This window comes from Leptodactylus fuscus, chromosome 2 (assembly GCF_031893055.1).
Source record: "Leptodactylus fuscus isolate aLepFus1 chromosome 2, aLepFus1.hap2, whole genome shotgun sequence".
In the NCBI taxonomy this organism is placed as follows: domain Eukaryota; kingdom Metazoa; phylum Chordata; class Amphibia; order Anura; family Leptodactylidae; genus Leptodactylus; species Leptodactylus fuscus.
In genome coordinates this window covers 24,725,460-24,748,557 of record NC_134266.1, presented here as the reverse complement: position 1 = coordinate 24,748,557, position 23,098 = coordinate 24,725,460, and the positions used below count along the sequence as shown (strand labels likewise).

The 23,098-nt window shown below is 38.4% G+C and overlaps 1 protein-coding gene across 1 annotated transcript in view; it reads right to left on the bottom strand.

Annotated features, from left to right (window-relative positions):
• SIM2 (SIM bHLH transcription factor 2) overlaps window positions 1–23,098 on the bottom strand; it is a 64,694-nt gene that overhangs the window by 27,598 nt on the left and 13,998 nt on the right. Inside the window, exons 2-3 of the mRNA XM_075263472.1 lie at window positions 6,903–6,985; window positions 2,925–3,014 (exon numbers count right to left, since the gene is read on the bottom strand). Coding sequence (XP_075119573.1) covers window positions 2,925–3,014; window positions 6,903–6,985 — 173 coding nt within the window. The remainder of the gene's footprint in view (window positions 1–2,924; window positions 3,015–6,902; window positions 6,986–23,098) is intronic.

Sequence of the window (23,098 nt, the reverse complement as noted above, 5' to 3'; positions counted from 1 at the left end):
AACAGCATCCACCCTCCACCTTTCACGAGCTCCATCTCTTTCCATTCTCAATAGGTGCCTCTGCGTTAATTCCATCACAATTGCAACTTTTCTTTAGCCCCCACCACTCCAGAGCGATCGGTGCAGTTAGTTTTGGTGCTTGATATACCAATTAGGCTCTCTACAGCCAAGTGAGTGGTGTCAGAGAGGAGAAGGCAAAGGGGTGTGAGAATCACCAGCCCTGCCTCCTACCTGATGCCACCCACTTGACAGTAGAAACCTATTTAACATATGAGGTGCCATAACTAACTGCACTTGTTGCTCAGGAATGGTGGGGACCATAGAAAAAAATTCCACCTGCACTGGAATCAGTGGAGGGCCGTCTATTAACAGATGGTAATAATGGGGGTGTTGAAAGGATCTCCATCTCTTTTAAGGGCAGGGCTCATTGTTTTGTAGCATTACGCCCTGCCCAATGGAGCCCTAAGCAGCCACGTACACAGCCTGGCCCTGATGGTTCTCATGGATACTGTAACACGGCTGTGGATTTGCCTTGTTATACATGTCCCATATCTACAGCCACATTATAGCATGAAATACTCTTTATAGGCAGAGATGATATTAAAATCCTGCCCTAGTTCACGTACAATAAAATTCTATGAGATTCCCTCAATTCCCCCGAGCACTAAAACCCCCTTCTATCCATCCCCTCGACCTTACGTTTCCTTATCTGTTTCTCCACCACATAAATGTAATTTTTCTCGGCTGACAGCAGATTTTACTATATCACAAAATAATTTTTTGTAAAGACAGGAGGTTTTACCGAACATGACAAATGGCCAGACATATTAAATTCAGAGCAGTAAAGTCGGCCTAGTAAGGAATATCCAATCTCTGGTATTATCAGCGCTCTGGTGGGGTACGCGGATTACCCTACGCACACAATGTCTTCCAGATGTGTCAGCGCTGGACGTGGTGCTGATATCCATGTTTCACATCGCTTTACAACAACGATGTAATGTTCACGCGAACCTCCCAGGGGGTCAGATATGGCCTGAGATAGGTCTGATACCTATGGAACAGCCACCCCCAACCTATCTCACTACGTACCCTGATGAGAGTAGTAGTCACAGATTGGGGGTCATTGCAGTCACCTAACATTCATATCTAAGGCTAGGTTCACACCTGCACCTGATCTACGTTCCGGGTTTCCGTCCCCGATTCCACATTTTTTGGTGGACCCCATTATAGTTGGGCAGAAACCCCTTCTGTATATGGACTACGCCCCATAGAAGGAAATTAATACTAGAGTAATAGATAAGGCCGTCGCGGTTTTTATCACGGATCCGCAAAAAAACTTGTATGATCCCCTACACTAGTATATAGGCCAGGTCCCCAAAAACTACACCCATGCGTATGGGCCTATGGAGATAAACAGGTCCTAAATTCTATTTGTAATTGCAGATAAATACGACAGTCATGGGCCTGAGGCCTAAAGGTAAACTAAATGTCAGGTCACCTCCGAACTACAGGAGAAAAACGAAAAATATTCAATAAAAGAAACGTCTATTAAAAAATATCACAGAAATCGAGGCTCCGAAACTGGTTCCACTCGCAGTGTGAATAGGCCCCACCAGTTCTTCCATTGAACGGCGTTGTCCTGCCACGACCTGCGTTCTCTGTTGCTAAGAGACAAGCCGGCTATATTGGCGCCACCACTTAGCAAACAATACAGCTGAAAATGATTCACTCGGGAGTCTACGAGAGTCTCCATAGAATGCTTATGTAGAGATTTACAGGGGACACGTTCTCCTCCACCTAGTAATGAGGCCTGTAATGGCCACCAGATGAGACGCTGCTGAGGGTTCGCCCCCCCATTCGCACAGAACGTGACGTCACGTATGAGCTTTGTCGTGCACACAGGACAGATCATCAATAAGATCTAATAGGTTATTTGTGATCATCCCTATAACAAATAGACCCTAGGGGTGACAGCCCAAAAGGCCCCTACTAGTAAGTGTTGTCTTCTGCCGGAGATTTGTGGCCCATTATTAATACATCAGAGCCTAGGCCCAATTTAGAGGGTCAACCAACAGGACAAGAGGGGTACAACAAAGTACGGAACATATGAGGCAGCAGATTCATCCATTATATCTGACCAATTTCTATCCAGGAAGCAGACATGTACAGAAGATGTGCAGGCCCATGCGATGACCCAATGTTATCAGGGTCAACCTAAGTAAGTAAATTGATAATAAAACAAATTGATAAACCAAATTTCTGGCTCCTTGGAAGACACTGGGGTGAGAGGCAGGGAGGAAACCACTATGATAAGGAAGGAGAAATCACGAACCCATGACATTTTAAGGATGCCTCCAGTTATAACCAACTTTTCATAGGTTAATATAAGAAACGGTGTGATATATCTTACTAACGGATTATGTTTTTTTCTCCACTTTTTAGGCAGTCACTTTTCCATATTAGTGTATGAAGAGAGGGGATAGAAAAGACACTCAAATAATTGCTGCTCTCCTTTTCATTACTTTTTTTACCACTGCTAGGTTGTAGATAAGAAGCTAACAGTGCACAGAATGAGACATTAAATCAATATAGGAATATGCTGTAAACAAGCAGCCAGACTGAAGTTAAGGCGCAAGAGAACTGCTTATTAGTGGACAAGGAACAGATCGCCTTAATAAGATGTATTACAAAGTTTCTTATATTCACACTTACTGTTCATTTAAGAAAACCTGTTTAGAATTGGCGGTACGCTATAAGTGATTTCTAGGCTGGAGATGGTTTATAGGAGCCTTTGTCTTTTTAGAGAGTGCTTGTGGTGGCCTGCAGCCTAGTGTCCTCGCCAACCGTCAGTATTCTTCCATGTACTGACGTAATTTAGCAGTTTCTATTATCTTGGCCCCAAAATGAATACCAGGTAAATTTACCTGCGACAATCCCAGATGCACCGAAGCCGTTTCGGAAATGTACATGATCTTTCCATCCGATGCCACAACAAAGACAAATCCGTCCAAAGTCTGTAAAACATGAAGAAAGGATTTAGGTGGGAATATATTGTTGCTCATTAGAAGTCAAGACAGTGATGAGCCGATCTATATATACCCTGCGAATAAAGAAATGACAATTACTGATGTCAACGGCCAAAACCCTTCAGAATTCCCACATTTGCTTTAAAGGTTCTTTAACAGGTACTTAAGTCACACCATCGTGATATGTCAGGAGATCGGTGAGAGTCCGGGTTCTAAGACCACCCCACTGTTTGCTATAACGGAAAGTGATCAGTGAGGACCTCACCCCATTTATTTTTGAATATGGTGGTGATCTCAACACTGTCATCTGCTGAGAATCTGGCAAAAGACAAATTAAGGTGGATATAATGATCCGTCTTGAGGATCATTCCTGAGGACATTCCACTATATACTGATTTCCTGAGCTATCAGGTGGTTGGCTTCTCTCCACCTACCTCTACAGATATTACAAGTTGACCTTCAATAATGGTGAAAACACCAGCTCGGGGTGCAAAAATTTTTATTTATCAGGCTATGTTCACAATTGCACTGTTTACGTTGTTGGCGCTCCTGTAATGTTCGTCTGCTTAGAGGACTTTTTTGTCTGCCAGATTCAGTTTTAATAGGATGGACACCAGATTGGCCCCAGTGTAGTTAATGGGGCCAATAGTCTCCATATGTAACCACAATTGTAGCTGTTTGTTCGTTTTGCTGTGGCGAACCAGAACAACAGACAGCTCTACGTAAGTGTGAACCTAGCGACAGTCTAGGTGTTCCCGGAGGCCTCTTCCTTGGCACTGTGTGCACCTAAAAACCTAATAAAAATATTCTCACTGGTGATCTATGTGATGCTGTTCACCTGCATGATGGAGAGCCCGACTGCTAATACAGCAGTTGCATATGGAAACATGCGGACCCCATTGATTATAATGGGGCGTGCCAGGTCCGTATAATGGGTCTGTGCAGGACTTTTCTCTCCCCCTGTTTTGTCTGGTTTGGAGATTATGGCGCAGAGCTTTAGCCATAAGATGCTATACAAGTGCAATTGTACACACACAGGCTCAGATACCAGGTAGGTCAGTTATCCGAACCAGATATCAGGACATCACCTTCTTACGGCTGAGATTCTGAACCTGTCACGTATACATGGACCACTTGTAAGAGGCGATGGTCGATACGCCATCCATCATCTCATACCAGTGACTCTAAAAACCATCATAGTTCTATCTGTTTCTGGTTAAGCTGGGTTAGTACTATCAATATGGCAGCCGCTAGGGGTTACCACCCAAACTTCTAGGGTTCATTAACTTTTATTGCTTTGATCATAACTATGTCCCTCTCCTTTGAGACATTACAGGTATTTCCATTCTGATGAAGTAGTAAAACCAGGTCTGATGGAAAAAAAAAAAATCAGAAACCCGATGTACAGCGAGTCTTTATGAAAACCATATTGCAGGGGGTGAGACTGTGCAGAGTTGTGGAGATTACTGCGGCCTGCTATGTATTCTCCGCAGATAATAGTAACATTCTGGACAAACCTACAGGGCTTTACGCCACAAATGAAAAATTGCAGCGAATTAAATCTGTTGCACAGAGTACACACACATATAATACAGGGCTGTGCAAAAGTTTTGGGCAGGTGTGGAAAATATACTGCAAAGTAAGAATGCTTTCAGAACTATGAGGGGTAATAATTTATTTTTGTCAATGAACAAAATGAAGCGAATGAAGAAAAGAGAAATGTAAATCCCATCAATATTGCCCTTTGCCTTCCATCAGTTCTTCTCGGTACTTGCAGACAGTTTTTAGCAGAACTCGGCAGGGAGGTTGTTCCCACCGCCATCTTGGAGAACTAAGGACAGATCTTCTGTGGATGTAGGCTTGTCCCAATCCATCTGGCTCTTCAAGTCATCCCAGACAGTCTTGTATGATATTGGATGATATTGAGATCAGGGCTCTGCGGGGGCGTATCATCACTTCCAGGACTCCTCCTCCAAAGGGCAAAGGTCACACCAAATATTGATGGGGTTTACATTTCTCTTTTCTTCATTTATTTCATTTTGGTAATTGACAAAAAAATAAATAAAAAATAACCCCTCTATTACTGTGCAGCATTTCTCCCACACTTACCTAAAGGTTTTGCATGTGGCTACTAACATCCCCATAAACATAAATATTCTGGGTGTAATATACTGAATATACTGCCCATAGGTGGAGGTTACAGTCATCGCAGCATGATGTCTGCTGACACTAGTGAAGGTAACCAAGGCCAGGGAACTGTTCACACACAACACACCAACAAACACACTTCACTACCCTATTATACAAATCCTATATGTCCTGAGTATAGAACACAATTTGTTTACCACTGAAGCTCCCACAGCATTATGCCTGCAACTACTGCCCCCATAACGGTGTACATACTACAAATACCCCCCTAACAGTGTACATACTTCAAATACCCCCATAACAGTGTACATACCACAAATACCCCCGTAACAGTGTACACACTCTAAATACCCCCGTAACAGTGTACATACTACAAATACCCCCGTAACAGTGTACATACTACAAATACCCCCGTAACAGTGTACATACTACAAATACCCCCGTAACAGTGTACATACTACAAATACCCCCGTAACAGTGCACATACTACAAATACCCCCGTAACAGTGTACATACTACAAATACCCCCGTAACAGTGTACATACTACAAATACCCCCGTAACAGTGTACATACTACAAATACCCCAGTAACAGTGTACACACTTCAAGTACCCCCGTAACAGTGTACATACTACAAATACTCCCGTAACAGTGTACATACTACAAATACCCCCGTAACAGTGTACATACTACAAATACCCCCGTAACAGTGTACATACTACAAATACCCCCGTAACAGTGTACATACTTCAAATACCCCCCGTAACAGTGTACATACTACAAATACCCGCGTAACAGTGTACATACTACAAATACCCTCGTAACAGTGTACATACTACAAATACCTCCGTAACAGTGTACATACCACAAATACCCCCGTAACAGTGTACATACTACAAATACCCCCGTAACAGTGTACATACTACAAATACCCCCGTAACAGTGTACATACTACAAATACCCCCATAACAGTGTACATACCACAAGTACCCTGTAACAGTATACATGTTCAGATACCCCATAACATTGTACATACTACAAATACCCCATAACAGAATATGTACCACAAATACCCCATAATAGCGTACATACCACAAATACCCCATAACAATCAACATACTACAAATACCCCATAACAGCATAAATACTACAGATACCCCATAGCAGTATACATATTAGAGTTACTCCGTAATGGTGTAAATTCTACAAATACCTCTTAACAGCGTACATACTAAAAATACCGCCATAATAATATACATACTACAGATACCCCATAACTGTGTACATACTATGCAGCCCCGTAACATCCATATACAGTACATAAACCTACACATGCCCCCAATGTGCCTGCTTCACTTTCCCAGTGACCCATTCCCCATACTTGTACAACACGTCCACATGTACTAATTGTACACTGAATTGTGCAGCAAATATGCAGGAAGATCTGTGACAACTCTGCAGCAAACCCTGCTCACACCTCACACACACATGTCTACGGCACACGTCTCAGGCACACACGTCTCATGCACACGCATGCCTCACACACACACACACGCCTTGCACACATCTCACATACACACCTCAGGCACACACATCTCACACACTCACACGTCTCATGCGCACATGTCTCACGCACACACGCCTCGCATACACGTGTCGTCCATTATACTTTTAATTCCGGTTTTTGGAGACAATTATTTTCGTGATTTTCCGTGCACTGACAGTTACCTGCAGGAGATGGGATCCCAGTTCCTTCGCCACATTATCCAGAGGTCCTAATCTGGCCGGATGTCCCCAAGCATCTCCCAGTCCTAGAAAAGAAAGAACAAGGAGGTTACAGAACGGCGCAGTGACAGCGGTGAGGAAAGCAACAAAACCTTCACAGACAACACAGTGCCCGCAGCAGCCCGCCGGGAATGTATACAATGTGTCCAGAGAGATATACTGTATACTGCCCATTGTACGACTACATTTACTGAGCATCACCATTCATGTAAATGCTGCAATACCAGACAGAGCCAATGGAAGAGGTGGTGCTGTTTCTGTATGAACTTGCATAGGCAGTAAAGCGAGATGTAGTGACTTCAGTAGTACTTTACACATATGATGGGAACCTCCAAAGTCCAGATTGTATCGCCTGCACATGAATGGTTATTAAACTACTAAATAGAGACATAATTTGCCTAAGTTGCCTCCCCCTACACTTAAAGAATTAGAAAAATAGCACCTCACCTGTCCATAGGTCATGTTTCGTATTGCAACTTATCTTATTTCATATTGTATTATATGGAAGCTTATCTGCAATACCATATACAACCTGTGGACAAGTGTGGCGCTGTTTTTGAAAGAAAGCAGGCATGATTTCTATTCCTGGACTACCACCAGAGTTGGGACCTGCATCTATGTGACATTTTTGGCATATGTCCGTTTTTACCAATGAGGATGTGAGTTTTTCGTCCATTTGCTTCCCATGAATTTCCCTATGTATGTCATTGATTTGTCGCATGAGTAATGGAGGCAGCCCATATCAGCCCGCCCCACTGAATAAGGTCAAGTGACTGCGCAGGTGCCAATTCCAAAGTGCCACTTAGCAAAAACAAAAGCAATGTGCTGACCGTGGTTTGCACGCACTACTTTTTCGTCCATTGCTTTCAGTTAAAAACACACAGACTCCTAACCTATCCGAGCGCTATTTTGTTGTAAAAAAAATGCACAACCGTACTGTGCATGCTCAGTATGCTCAGTTCCCCTGAGAACTACACAAGTGTGCAGCGCATGCGTAGTATGGTCGCTCAGTATGCTCAGTTCTCCTGAGAACTATACAAGTGTGCAGCGCATGCGCAGGATAATCGCTCAGTATTCTCAGTTTCCCTGAGAACTACACGAGTGTGCTGCGCATGTGCAGTACGGTCATGCCGTTCTCTACAACAAAATGTCACTCGTGCATGCACAGTAACACTCACAATGGAGTGCTACTGCGCATGCAGGGGATTTCAACCGCCCAGAGCGAGAATGCTGAAGATATGGGTGGTACAGGACGTCTGGAGGAGGAGGGCATAATGGAACACAAGCTATGGAGGGGTGTTTGATAAGGTATGACATGGGGGGTGCTCAGAGGCCCTGGGGAATGCCCAGAGAGCCTCATTTACATATACTATTTACCCATTTTTACTAAAAAGTCCCTTTAAGGCTCTGTTCACACCTGTATTGTAGCTTCCTCTTAGAACATTCAGTGTGTGCTACATGCGACTCTTTCTTCTACATCTCACAAAATTGGTAAAAAAATTTTTCTAAATGTCCAAATATTTTTTGTATCACATGATCATAAACTTTTCAAAACAACACCATTTTAGGAGACCTCCAGCCTATACGTGTCTATGTGTGGCCACCTAGTGGCTGTGTTGTGAACTGCAGCCTGGCAAAGAATCAAATTAGATTCATGAGCTATTAGACCACTTGAGAAATGGGCGTTACTCCTACCACTCCCAGTGGTGGCTATAGGGGGTGCAGAGGTAGTAATTGCTACTGGGCCCTGGAGCCTGAGGGGGCCCAAAGGCTTCTCTATATTATAAGACTGTATTATAGCACATGGTAGATGGGGGCTTCATTACAAATTTTGCATTGGCAACCAAGAGCTTCAAGTTACGTCTCTGATGCCATCACTTACTGATCGAGGAGGTCATGGAGCTAGTTATACACTAATGCCCTGCACAGTGATACTGCCACCTACCTGCTAGTCAAGGAACTACAACACAGCCTGATACATAAAAGTCTAAGAAACCCCAGAGAGCCCAGATATAGAGCTGTACAGAATGTCTAAGGACTTGTATCCCGTCATGATCGGTTTTACTTTAGGAGGAAGCCCCGGACCATGTATTAGTATAACAATAATTTATTATATGACAGAGTTATTAAAGTAAGAAGTACTGAACCCGGCCTGTGATCACGCTGTGCTGTAAAGAACTCTGAATGGAAGCCATTATGTGCAGTATCTCTATAAAATATGGGCTCTAACTACATGCACTAAAAAGTCAGCAGGGTTGTGCAAAAAGTTTACTTTGCAAAGTTTATTGGCAGCTGCACAGATGTTCGCTTGAAACACAACAGAGCCTGACCCTAGACACAGACTGCTCACATCCAGCCCCGAATAACAAAGTCAGCTCTACTAAACCCGGCAAGAGCAGATCCTGAACAGAAGTAACAGCGATAAATAGCGCAGTGTAATAATATGGCGGCTTATCTATCATTTATCTACAGTATCTATCTATCTATCTATCTATCTATCTATCTATCTATCATCTATCTATCTATCTATCATCTATCTACAGTATCTATCTATCTATTATCTATCTATCTATCTATCTATCTATCTATCTATCTACAGTATCTATCTATGTATCTATCTATCTATCTATCTATCATCTATCTATCTATCATCTATCTATCTATCATCTATCTACAGTATCTATCTATCTATTATCTATCTATCTATCTATCTATCTATCTATCATCTATCTATCTATCTATCATCTATCTACAGTATCTATCTATCTATTATCTATCTATCTATCTATCTATCTATCTATCTATCTACAGTATCTATCTATGTATCTACTATCTATCTATCTATCTATCTATCATCTATCTACAGTATCTATCTATCTATTATCTATCTATCCATCTATCTATCTACAATATCTATCTATGTATCTACTATCTATCTATCTATCTATCTATCTATCATCTATCTACAGTATCTATCTATCTATCTATCTATTATCTATCTATCTATCTATCTATCTATCTATCTATCTACAGTATCTATCTATGTATCTCCTATCTATCTATCTATCTATCTATCTATCTATCTATCTATCTATCAATCTATCTATCTATCTATCTATCTATCTATCTATCTATCTATCATCTATCTACAGTATCTATCTATCTATTATCTATCTATCTATCTACAGTATCTATCTATGTATCTACTATCTATCTATCTATAATCTATCTCCTATCTATCTATCTATCTATCTATCTATCTATCTATCTCCTATCTATCTATCTATCTATCTATCTATCTATCTATCTCCTATCTATCTATCTATCTATCTATCTCCTATCTATCTATCTATCTATCTATCTATCTATCTATCTATCTATCTATCTCCTATCTATCTATCTATCTCCTATCTATCTATCTATCTATCTATCTCCTATCTATCTATCTATCTCCTATCTATCTATCTATCTCCTATCTATCTATCTATCTATCTATCTCCTATCTATCTATCTATCTATCTATCTATCTATCTATCTATCTATCTATCCATCTTTTTATTTTTGCAGGCCGATCATAGTCTTGGTATAACTTCCTATATGAATATTCATGTGACCTCTTGGGTCATGACCTCTCCAGGTCGTCTCTAGCCCTTAGGCATATGTACAATGCTTCTCGGGCTCTTACACCTGGCTATGCACCATAAAATAATAGCTGAGCATTTTTGGAATAAGCTGGATAGAAGGATTTTTAGACCATTGGGTTCAGTCCTGACTAAGGCTAAGGCCCCACGCTGCAGAAACACAGCTTTTTTGTTGCAGGTTTTTGAGCCAAAGCCAAGAATGGCTACAAAAGGAATAGGAAATATATAAGAATTTCTTATACTTCTACCTTCTGCTTAATCCAACAAACAAAACTGCGTTTCTGCAATGTGGGGCTTTAGCCTAAAACTGACAAAAAAATAAAGGTAACATGTACCAGCCAGACATCATGGTCACAGAGAGATACTTAGGGATTTTCACTGCGCTGAAGCCTGAAAGTCTAAGGCCGGCCATACACATTACATAGCTGTCAGCCAAACTCCTCCCAACCATATACACGTGCAGTTTGGTTTGGCTGAGCACACGTGTTCTTAAAGGGGAGAGACATCCAGGTAGTGGCTTATCTTTCTGGGAACAAAAGGATCGGGCATGTTGAAATCTACCTGCCTGATTCTTCTCTTCTCACAGTATATCATTCCTTAAGTCCTGGATATTTAGTAGCAACTAAACAGATCATGTGATCATCTGTAATCTATGGAGAAACCTTGCAGTAAGTCTACCATTCCCCTGCAGCGCCACCACAGGTGAAACTAAGTATTACCCATTGCCCATTCCCATTAGTGTCCTCCAGAGCAAGAGACTCTCTGTGCAGCCACTCGCCCTCTACTAAGAGAAATGGATCCTCCTTATTCCTGGGATTGGATGGGACTGAACTGCTATAAGATATGATTGATAAATGTGATGTCATCAGGACAGGAAAGAGGCCATAGAGGTTGTGAATCCAGTGGTCTAGTGATGGTCCCAGATGTCACACCCCCACCAGAAAGCATCATAACCAAAGAGTGAGGTGGAGAAGGAAATGGTTAAACAAGCACCAGGTCCTACAAGGGAGCCCCAATAGGATTATGGGTTCCCCTTGGTTGTATGCAGGGATATTGTCGGTGGGGCAACCCACCCCCTCTGAATCCTCTATAGCCAAACTCTGACGCCTTCATAAATGGCAGCCATGGTCAGACCGACACAACAAGGCTACAATTATATAAAAGTAAATATCCAACATCTCGTAGTATAATATCAGTAAATAGGATTCCGCATTTTATTTCGAAACCGGAATTGGTAACTTTTTTCTGATTCACCCAAAATTGGCGCCAACTCCACATCTCTGGTTATTAGAGTTGAGCGAGTACTGTTCGGATCAGCCGATCCCAACAGCACGCACGCATTGAAATGAATGGATGCACCTGGTGCTTACAGTTTGATGGCAGCCAGCCGCTTAACCCCCCGTGTGCCGGCTGCGTGCATTGATTTCAATGCGTGCGTGCTGTTCGGATCGGCTGATCCGAACAGTACTCGCTCAACTCTACTGGTTATACTAGGCTGTAACTAGGGGGTGTAACTACACGGAATGCACTGGTAGCCATTGTACCAAGCCGGGTGCTTAAGGTGAGCCCACAAGCCCTCCTGCTACACCAGTATTGTACTTGGATTCCATTTAGCATTCCCATCCACCTCTCCAAAATGTAAAGGGTTAATACTACAGACTCACTTCGCTGCCTTCTGACTCATCCGTTCCCTATTGGAAGGGTTAATGGGCTACTGCCTCTCGGGGTTGTGTTTTAGATTTCCTCTCCCCCGCTGCTGTTAAAGAGCCAAGACGTGTTTTGCTCTCCCTTCCTCAGATTAGCCTTTTAATACCTCCTTACATGTCAGCAAATTTCTATTACTTGCAGGAACACCTTTATGTAACCGGATCCCGAACAATGGGAGGGCAAGTCATCTGCTGGTAGGGTAATGTGAGCAGAATGTGATCCGAGTCCTCGCCGGGCTTACCTCCGCACCAGCGCCGGGCCCAGATATTACACCAACTGTAGCAAAACAAAGTAAAAGGAGCCAGACTTGGCAGAAGTGGATTATATACCGACCCCCACCCTGAACCCAAGACTTCAAGTGGAAGGATCACTTGGTAGTGGGAAGTATATTCTGTTTATAAATAGTTTGCGTTACGCAAGGGGTGGCCAATTTTTTCCTTATTATTGTTTCTTTACTTGTAGTACCCCCCATCGAGTACCCCCCACTCCCTTCAGGACTGCTTATTAGCCGCTTACATCAGCCGGGTCACATAAACGGGGCTTATACCGTGAGAGAAATGCTAGAAGAGTATTCACTACATGGAGGCCGTCACAATGATCACATCCATTTCTTCCACTCAGTATCTCAACTATATCGAAATTTCCTTAGATTTATACATTAGGAGCAGGAAAGCAGTCATTGCAAGGGAATACTCAGTAAGGGCGGTGGTCGGACTTAGACAAAGGGCTCGCCAATACATTATCAGGACGATTGTCTGTAGCTCATCATAGGAAAAAGAAATGACGAGTGACCGCCATGTTTCCACTACAAAGACAGATACAGTGGCTCTGGAGGACTCCAGTAAACATCTCTCCATATCTCAACTTCTTATATTTGTAATATAGGATGAGTGGGACTTGTGGCTAAGAAGTCAATCCCATCCTTAAGGGGCAGCCAGAAGTGGCTGCGAATAGGGAAACATCCAAGTGGGCTGTGAGAGAGTGTAGCCCAAACTACACACAAACTATACACTTTCTCTACATCCTGAATTACAGACACAGCATAGAATATACAATATAACTTCTATAATACTGCCCTTATATACAAGAATATAACTACGGTACTATAATACTACCTCCTATGTATAAGAATATAACTACTATAATACTGCTCCTATGTACAAGAATATAACTACTATGATACTGCCTCCTATGTACAAGAATATAACTACTATAATACTACTCCTATGTACAAGAATATAACTACTATAATACTGCTCCTATGTACAAGAATATAACTACCATAATACTACCTCCTATGTACAAGAATATAACTACTATAATACTGCTCCTATGTATAAGAATATAACTACTATAATACTGCTCCTATGTACAAGAATATAACTACTATAATACTGCTCCTATGTACAAGAATATAGCTAATATAATACTGCTCCTATGTACAAGAATATAACTACTATAATACTGCTCCTATGTACAAGAATATAACTAATATAATACTGCTCCTATGTACAAGAATATAACTACTATAATACTGCTTCTATATACAAGAATATAACTACTATAATACTACTCTATGTACAAGAATATAACTATTATAATACTACTCCTATGTACAAGAATATAACTACTATAATACTACTCCTATGTACAAGAATATAACTACTATAATACTGCTCCTATGTATAAGAATATAACTACTATAATACTACTCTATGTACAAGAATATAACTATTATAATACTACTCCTATGTACAAGAATATAACTACTATAATACTACTCCTATGTACAAGAATATAACTACTATAATACTGCTCATATGTACAAGAATATAACTATTATAATACTACTCCTATTAACAAGAATCTAACTACTATAATACTACTCTATGTACAAGAATATAACTACTATAATACTGCTTCTATATACAAGAATATAACTACTATAATACTACTCCTATGTACAAGAATACAACTACTATAATACTGCTCCTATGTACAAGAATATAAATACTATAATACTGCTCCTATGTACAAGAATATAACTACTATAATACTGCCCCCTATATACAAGAATATAACTACTATAATACTGCTCCTATGTACAAGAATATAACTATTATAATACTACTCCTATTAACAAGAATATAACTACTATAATACTACTCTACGTATAAGAATATAACTATTATAATACTACTCCTATGTACAAGAATATAACTACTATAATACTACTCCTATGTACAAGAATATAACTACTATAATACTGCTCCTATGTATAAGAATATAACTACTATAATACTGCTCCTATGTACAAGAATATAACTACTATAATACTACTCCTATGTACAAGAATATAACTACTATAATACTGCTCCTATGTATAAGAATATAACTACTATAATACTACTCCTATGTACAAGAATATAACTACTATAATACTACTCCTATGTACAAGAATATAACTACTATAATACTACCTCCTATGTACAAGAATATAACTACTATAATACTACTCCTATGTACAAGAATATAACTACTATAATACTGCTCCTATGTATAAGAATATAACTACTATAATACTGCTCCTATGTATAAGAATATAACTACTATAATACTGCTCCTATGTACAAGAATATAACTACTATAATACTACTCCTATGTACAAGAATATAACTACTATAATACTACCTCCTATGTACAAGAATATAACTACTATAATACTGCTCCTATGTACAAGAATATAACTACTATAATACTACTCCTATGTACAAGAATATAACTACTATAATACTGCTCCTATGTATAAGAATATAACTACTATAATACTACTCCTATGTACAAGAATATAACTACTATAATACTACTCCTATGTACAAGAATATAACTACTATAATACTGCTCCTATGTATAAGAATATAACTACTATAATACTGCTCCTATGTACAAGAATATAACTAATATAATACTGCTCCTATGTACAAGAATACAACTACTATAATACTGCTCCTATGTACAAGAATATAACTGCTATAATACTGCCCCCTATGTACAAGAATATAAAATAATACTGCCTCCATGTACAAGAATAAAACTACTATAATACTGCCCCCTATGTACAAGAATATAATATTATACTGCCCCCATGTACAAGTATACACTGATCCACTATAGCTTCAACCATGAGGCTATCATTTTATAGACAATCATTTTGGATATCTCATACAGAAATTTCACTTACAACTATTTAGCGTATGATTAGTTCTGCAGATTCTTGTCGTTGTTACTGTTTTGGATTGAGGTCTGGGGGCTGTGGCCAATCCTCCGCCTCTACTTCATTATCATTAAACCATTTCTTCACTAATCTCAACGTATGAGTTGGGTCATTGTCCTGCTGGAACTATGTTGTCCTTTTTTTATACCCATAGTAATCAAGTATGAAGTAACTTGTCTTGTAGGATACTCAGCTATAGCTCAGCATTGAGACCACCATCGATCCTGGTCAAGTGTCCAACACCTTTGGCTGTGAAACAACGCCATATCCTAAGGCTTCCTCCACCAAATCTGACAGTTCCTTCAATTTCTCGATCCGTTAGTCCCCTTTTCCCTTTATTTCTTCCAGACCCATTTGCACCCATCAGAGCCCAGTCTATTGATTTCATTCCATTGCAATTTTCTTGGCTGAGAGACCGATGAGCCAGATGACGCTGTTTTGCTTTCCTTGGGAATCTTCTTCATAGCTTATCCTTGATATGACCTTTCACTTGGGAATCACCTAATAACACCCTGAGCTATTAGGGAATGTGAGGACAGGTTTTAATTTGTAGTAAACAAAAAGTTTTTCCACCACCAGGAGCAAAACAGTAACAATGTAGTTACAGGACAAACATCTGTAGAACTGATCATATGCTAAGTAGTTACTAGTGACATTTATGTAGGAGATAGCCAAGACGATTATCTACAACATGATGGGAGTCTCACGTTCCGAGCTGTAGTGGATGGTGAGATATGGAGCCCGAAAGTCACAAGTGCAAAGCATTGTTACCTTTTTGCCTATTAACTACTATAATATAATACTGCCTCCCAAGATCCGCCCAAGCTCTTAGACACTTCATATGCTCACGAGCAGGAGAATTAGAAGACTTTATGAGGGGTTTATCATGTCTTAGATCTTGTCTAGTAAAATTTGCATCTACATTTCTAAAATGATCGAATGCACAATGATTGACAATTAGCTGATTTCTAGTCATCGGGTTTAGAGAGAAACTTCTCGACTCCCCCTCTATAGTAGTTTTTGGATCATTATCCTCATGGACACTACACGTGGCTCGACCACCCCTCTACTCCCACTTCTCCTCACTGTGGTCCTGCAAGACTCAGTACACTATGTGTATAATAGTGTATAACATAGGCATTGTGTGTTCCTGGTTAGGTCAAGGGGAGTGCAAGAAGGGTCTGAGGCAATGCCAAATTTATATTTTTAATGCTTTATTGTGAAACGTAAAATTACAGACTGAACTTTGACGTTTCGTCACAAAGGTCCTCAGTAAGCTATAAGGCCTCCATGCGGATAATGGAGTTATGTGCTCCCATGCTCCACCAAAAACATATTTAATGGGAAACCCTTGGAGTCTTCTAACATAGAAAGTATTCTGATAATAAAAAGTTATTCCCTATCCAATGAAAAGGGGACAACTACAAGATCATGGAGATTTGACCAATGGGACCCCTACTTAACAGGATAATGGGTGTCCTCAGATTCGCCGTCTCAAAGGGACTGCCAAAGAGAAGCCGAGTACAGTGCTCAGTCCCACAGAACTAAATAGAGTAGCAATATGCAAAAAACACTGCAAGGACTCCCCATTTTTGTGTTTGGTGGGGATCCCATGGAGGAGGAAAAATCTAGAACTGTGATTTCGCTAATAAAACAAAGTTAAGTTGTAGACATGTAACATACGAGTCAGTAACATGCAACTTCCTTTGAAATCTATGGTAAAAAAAAAAAAAATCTGCGACAAAATTTAACTGGTTTGGAATTTCTTTGAGTGTCTCGTCGCAGTGATGTTGCGTGCCACGGAGATACATTGAAGTTTTTGTTATATTACTTATCCAAACTTTTATGCCATGCAACACATGTCGTCTCACGGCCGGCCTTGGCTTGTCATTTTAACAGTACGTTGGATCCAAATCCAATTATTTTTTTTTGAAAAATTGATAATATCACGTTCTGCATTGGTTATTCAGCTTAGAACAAATATAAAAAAAAAAAAAAAAAAAATTCTGAATGATCCTTCTGGGACCTGCAGAGTAACATAAAGTCTCCCATAAACAGGACAACATTCTGCTGGGAGAACGTAAAAACACATGACTGCGCCGCTCATTGTTCTTCTTCAGTTTTCTACTTGTTTGAAAAAAAAAAAAAAAATTGAAAAAATGAGAATATTTGCCAAAGGATTTTAGAGAGAATTTAAGCCCATAAAGTCTGTTATTTTAATACTTTCAAGCTGAAATAGGTAAAAAAAAATGCCTGAAATTTCGAAGCAGAACTTTGCAGCCTCAGCATACTTCCTAAGGGTTTAATAACAGGCTCGCGAAAGGACTGTAACATTAATATAAACATATAGAAATTAACCACTTGAAAATTGGACGCTAAGTGGTAAATTCATGACGTGTTTCAGGTCAGAAGAAATTATCGTAAAAAAGTTGTTTGCATGTGGTAAAGAGCTGAGGTTTGAGCTCTTTCATCTGAAGCAAAAGGATGTTATTAATTTAAAGAGGTCTAAAAAATATATAAAAACTATGAAAAGAGATCGACGAATCTCAAAATCTTCAAAAAATGTATTCTAGAAATTCTAAGTGCTATAAAAATTTTAATATAAAAAATGTTAACTATAATAATAATGATGATGTAAAACATAACATAAATTTGATTTATAAATTAAAAAAAAAACAACGCATGTAATGTTTAACTTAATTCAATTTTACAAAAATAAAATACACATTCTTGCATCCCAAAAAAAAAAATTCTCGTGAAGACAAAAACATAGTGTTACTGGATATTCCTGAGTTATTACACACTATAATTTATGGGCAATATTTTTATGGCTTTTTAGTTCCTTTCATTCCCTGCCGTTGAATAATTTAACACGGGGGTGAAAATATTAAATGGTAAAAAATTTCTGTGAAAATTGTTGTCACAGTTTGTTATTCGCTTAAATGGCGAGAGGTGAATCGGAGAGAAAGTTTTGGATGTGTCCTAGTTAACACCAAAATTTATTTTTATTGTATAGGGTGGGAAAATATGTTGGCGCGATATTATCGTTTTACATTTACGTGCGGGTTAAAAATGTCAAATACAGTTTTGTAAAAATGTAAGAAAACAAAATAAAAAAACACTACTGGATGGACATAGATATTTTTTTCAGCCTTGTGAACTATATTATTAAACTTTTTTTAAAAAAAATTTTTTGTTGATAATTGTCTTTTTAGGTATTTTTTAACCCAATCTCTAAATTGATGCCTTATTTGAACTTTTTTAAATCGATAGCCTCCCAAAACCTGTTTTTAAAATTTGTATTCCATTAAGGTAGTTCTATAGAATAACCAATCTTATGTAGACGGACTGCTTTTAGCTTGCTGTTTTTCTTTGTATGTGAAGGCCAACAAATTAGGGATTGATATGACTGTCGGCCATTTTGCCAATCTAAAAATAATGCAAGCCATTGATAATTTTTTTTTCCTATACATTCTTTAAAAAAAATTCACAAGGGTTATGTATCAATAGGGTCATTTTTAGTATGTTTGCTTTTATCGGAATCGGCACCATATCGAAGAACATACAGTAATATATATATATATATATATATATATATATATAGAGAGAGAGAGAGAGAGAGAGAGAGAGAGAGAGAGAGATACAAACAGAGTAATACATAATTAATTAATTGATTGATTAATTAATATTTAGTAATAATACTAAACTCTACTAAACAATTTTTTGTTGTTTTTATTTTTTTCATCACAAAAATGATATAATGAATCGGTCCTATAAAATAATAACAACAACACAAATACAATATTGAGGACCCTAAAGATTTGCAAAAATATTCCATCTTAAAAATCTGGATCTTGATAAAACCAGACAAGCAATTTACTGATTGAATTCAGACTGATAATGGCCCCTCCTAATGATTTTTTTTTTTAAATAAGTAAATTTTTGAAACATAAATTTTTGAAAAGTTATTTTTTATTATTATTATTATTATCATAATGACATGTAATTAGAAATCTGACAAGGCATACATGATAATTCACAGTGAAGAGTATTATCCTAAGGGGGGGATTTTCACTAAATAATCATAAACTAAGGCACCAGCAAAGATGTAGCTAATGAAATGTGTTTTTTCCACATTTTTTAAAAAATCTTCATTTATTTTTTATTATTAACCCTTGACCTCCTTACAGATATGGTACACAGGGTGGCTAATTCAGGCTGGTATAAAATAGATATCTATGTATTTGGACATATATGGGGTGGTTTTTAGAAAAGTTCAAAGGTTTGACAGATGATAGCTTTAGAAAAAAAATGTAATTGATTAAAAAAAAAACAAAAAACCCAACAACAATTCTTAATTCTTGCTGATAACTGTAATAAAAAATAGAAGAAAAATTGTGCACAATTATTGTAACTATAATAAGTCCAATTTTCTGCAAAATGGTCCCTGGACGACTGCTGTAACAGAGACGGTTTCTTACCCTGAGCTATATATATAAGGGGCATTTCCAGTAATCTCTGTACGTGAAGACATTCCTCCAGTCCTCCAGTCGCTCTTATAAAGTTCAGACAAGTAATCTCTGCCATAGAGGTTAATGGGGGTAAGAGATTAATTACTTTCCCTAGGAGATTCCTGGCGAATGTTCTCTTCCAGCAACGAACAAAGGATTTTTTTTGGTGGTGGGGGGGGGGGGTTGGAGGTTGGTAGTAATCTCTGGAGGGTGAGTGCATATAATCTCGTAGAATTGGACACACACTCATAATGACATAGGCAATGTAAAGCGTGTGTAATACTATGCTGTATTCAGTACTAATGATAGATAATGGACTGTCATGTCATGTTACGAAGGAGAACGCTCTCATATTATTTACAAAACTGTAGATTAGGGAAATCGGACCTCTAATTCCACCCGGCGGGCTGCGTAATGCCACCGAGCGCCTAATATAATACAAGGTAATTGACAGGAGAATCTCACTATATACCATGTGATAATAGTAGCAATAATGGCTACAAACACAATAATGTTACTATTATTTATAATATTTATTTATGTTATTACAATGGTCATCCATATAAATTTTGTCAAATTTTTGAATTTTAGCTTTATTCAATATATTTTTATTTCTATAATATAAAACGTTCCAACCCATCTGAAAATCTCGTAGCCTAAGCAGAATATTTTAAGATGTCAATTCATGTCATAAGGCTACAAACACGTAAATTTTTTAATTTTTTTTTTTTTTTTAAAGACACCAAAACTGTTTAGCTTTGCATTTTTTTGCCTTGTCCTTTTTTATTCACACATCATTTTTCTTGCGTTTTTTTTTTTTTTTTTTTGGGGGGGGGGGATTTTTCCAGTAATGAAAATGCCTGAAAAAATATATGTTTCAATACAAAAAAAAAAATAAAAAAATCATGAAATGTAAAAATAAAGCCAGAAAATCCAAGTGCGTAAGGTTGTTCATTATTTCTTATTGAATAACCTGTAACCTCCGGCCTCAGCCCTTTTAGCAGAATTTTCTTGTGGTAAAAACACAGGTAAAAAAAAGCCAAAAACACGTGCTGGTGTGAATCCAGCCTTATAAACTAACCATTTTGACCATAGTAGACATGAATAAACCAGTGTTCAATGAGTCACGGCTTGACCTGTGTATTTATTCCAATACCAAGGTCACCATTAAATTAAAAAAAGTAGAAAAAAATTACTATGTGTGGGCCTATAGACACCCGGTCATTGTAGCCTATATCATTGATATATCACCTCTTTTGGTTTTTTTTTTTTAAGACCCAAACATTTCTTAGATCTAAGGCACCTAGGTGCTCGCCCCAACTATTTTTGCCTTTCAATTTTACTTGGGATGTTTTTATGAATTCAGGGTAAATTCACACAATACAGAACTGCTGCAGATTTGTATAGATTCCACGCTGAAAATCTGCATTAATTTATAGTACAAGACATGCGGATGGAATTTTAAAAACTCCATCCATATATAGCAGTTAAAATTCACAATGAATTATGGATACGATGTGGATTTTCTAATTGGCAGCATGTTTATTTTGGTGCAAATTTCTCACAAATTTTTAACGAGAATTGATACCAAAATCTGAATCAAAATCCAAGGCTAAGACATAGGGATGTCACTAGGTATTTCTTGCAAATTTGGAACAAAGAAAAGTTTGCAGTGTGTGGACACAACCTTAAGGTAAACTAGTTTTGTATAGGAAAATAAAAGATAAAGCGCCCCTTAAAAACCCAAAAACATTTTGAATGGGTAAAAAGAAGGTACATGGGGGAAACCATATTTACGCAAAGAAATAATGTACAGAGGTAGACAACAACATAAGGGCCATTCATGAAAGCAATTTTTTGGACCAAAAATGCCACCTTTTGCCACACCACTTTCTATAGCAGTAGGTGGGCATGGTAGAGGATGGGTGGAGAGGGGCAATGTCTTCAGGGCCCAACACATTTATTTACTCAGGCTAAGGTCACATCTGCACCAGGTTGTCTGTTGTTCTGATCTGATGAAGGATCAGAACAACGAACAGGCAGAAACTAAAATATGGAGCTGGACGGACCCCATTGATTATATGAGGTCCGTCAAGCGTCCACTGTTTTTAAACTGAAAGCGGTGGATGAGTAAGTTGTGTCTTCTGGACTCTTTAGACCTCTTGAGGATTTTAAAACATCTAACAGCCATTAAAAGGGGACATTAATTTGTCCATTTTTGATGGCCATTTTTCATTCATTCTGTTTTCTATTTTTGATGGCCAAGTGTCATTGGCTTAGTAATAAATAAAAAAAAACGTATACATTTAATTGGTCTGTTTTGGGGTTTTTTTGACCCAAGACACTGATCCATTTACCAAACATAAAACGGGTGACAATCTGTTTCATGTCCATTAAAACCAGGTCCCATCGATTTCCACAGAGGCCGTTTGGCCTATAAAAATGGCAGGTCCATAATTTCTACATTGGGACACAACATTTTTTGCTGCAAAAAAATAGTAGAATTTTTTTTATATACTTGCTAGCAATTGTTTAACTTTAAAATTTGCCACTTTATTCCGTGCTGGCCACTTTTAGCTGACCTCTACGACAGTTCCTGACGGGTGTAGATTTCATTTCTCGTTCACGGGACCTGACACATTTCATGCCAGTGTTGGCATAGAGTTAGACCAATGCACAAAGTTCTGGCCTTAATATATCAACACCTAAGAGTGAAACCAGACTACTAAACAGGACGACTCTGAACGCTCTCACTGAAGAAAAATAAAACTTACAGGGAAGGAAAAATGCAATGAAATTTAAAAAAAAAAAAAAAAAATGTCAAGACAAAAAATTCAATGGATTTATCAGAAGACTTTTTACCCTATTTTTCTGACTTGTCTTACACAGAGCATTCCATCAAGTCACTAAGAGTCTGCACAATGGGGAGATTTATTAAAAATTTGCTCCAGTTTTCAGCAGAAAAAAACACATTTTACACAAATTTTTGCAACTTTTTGGATTTAG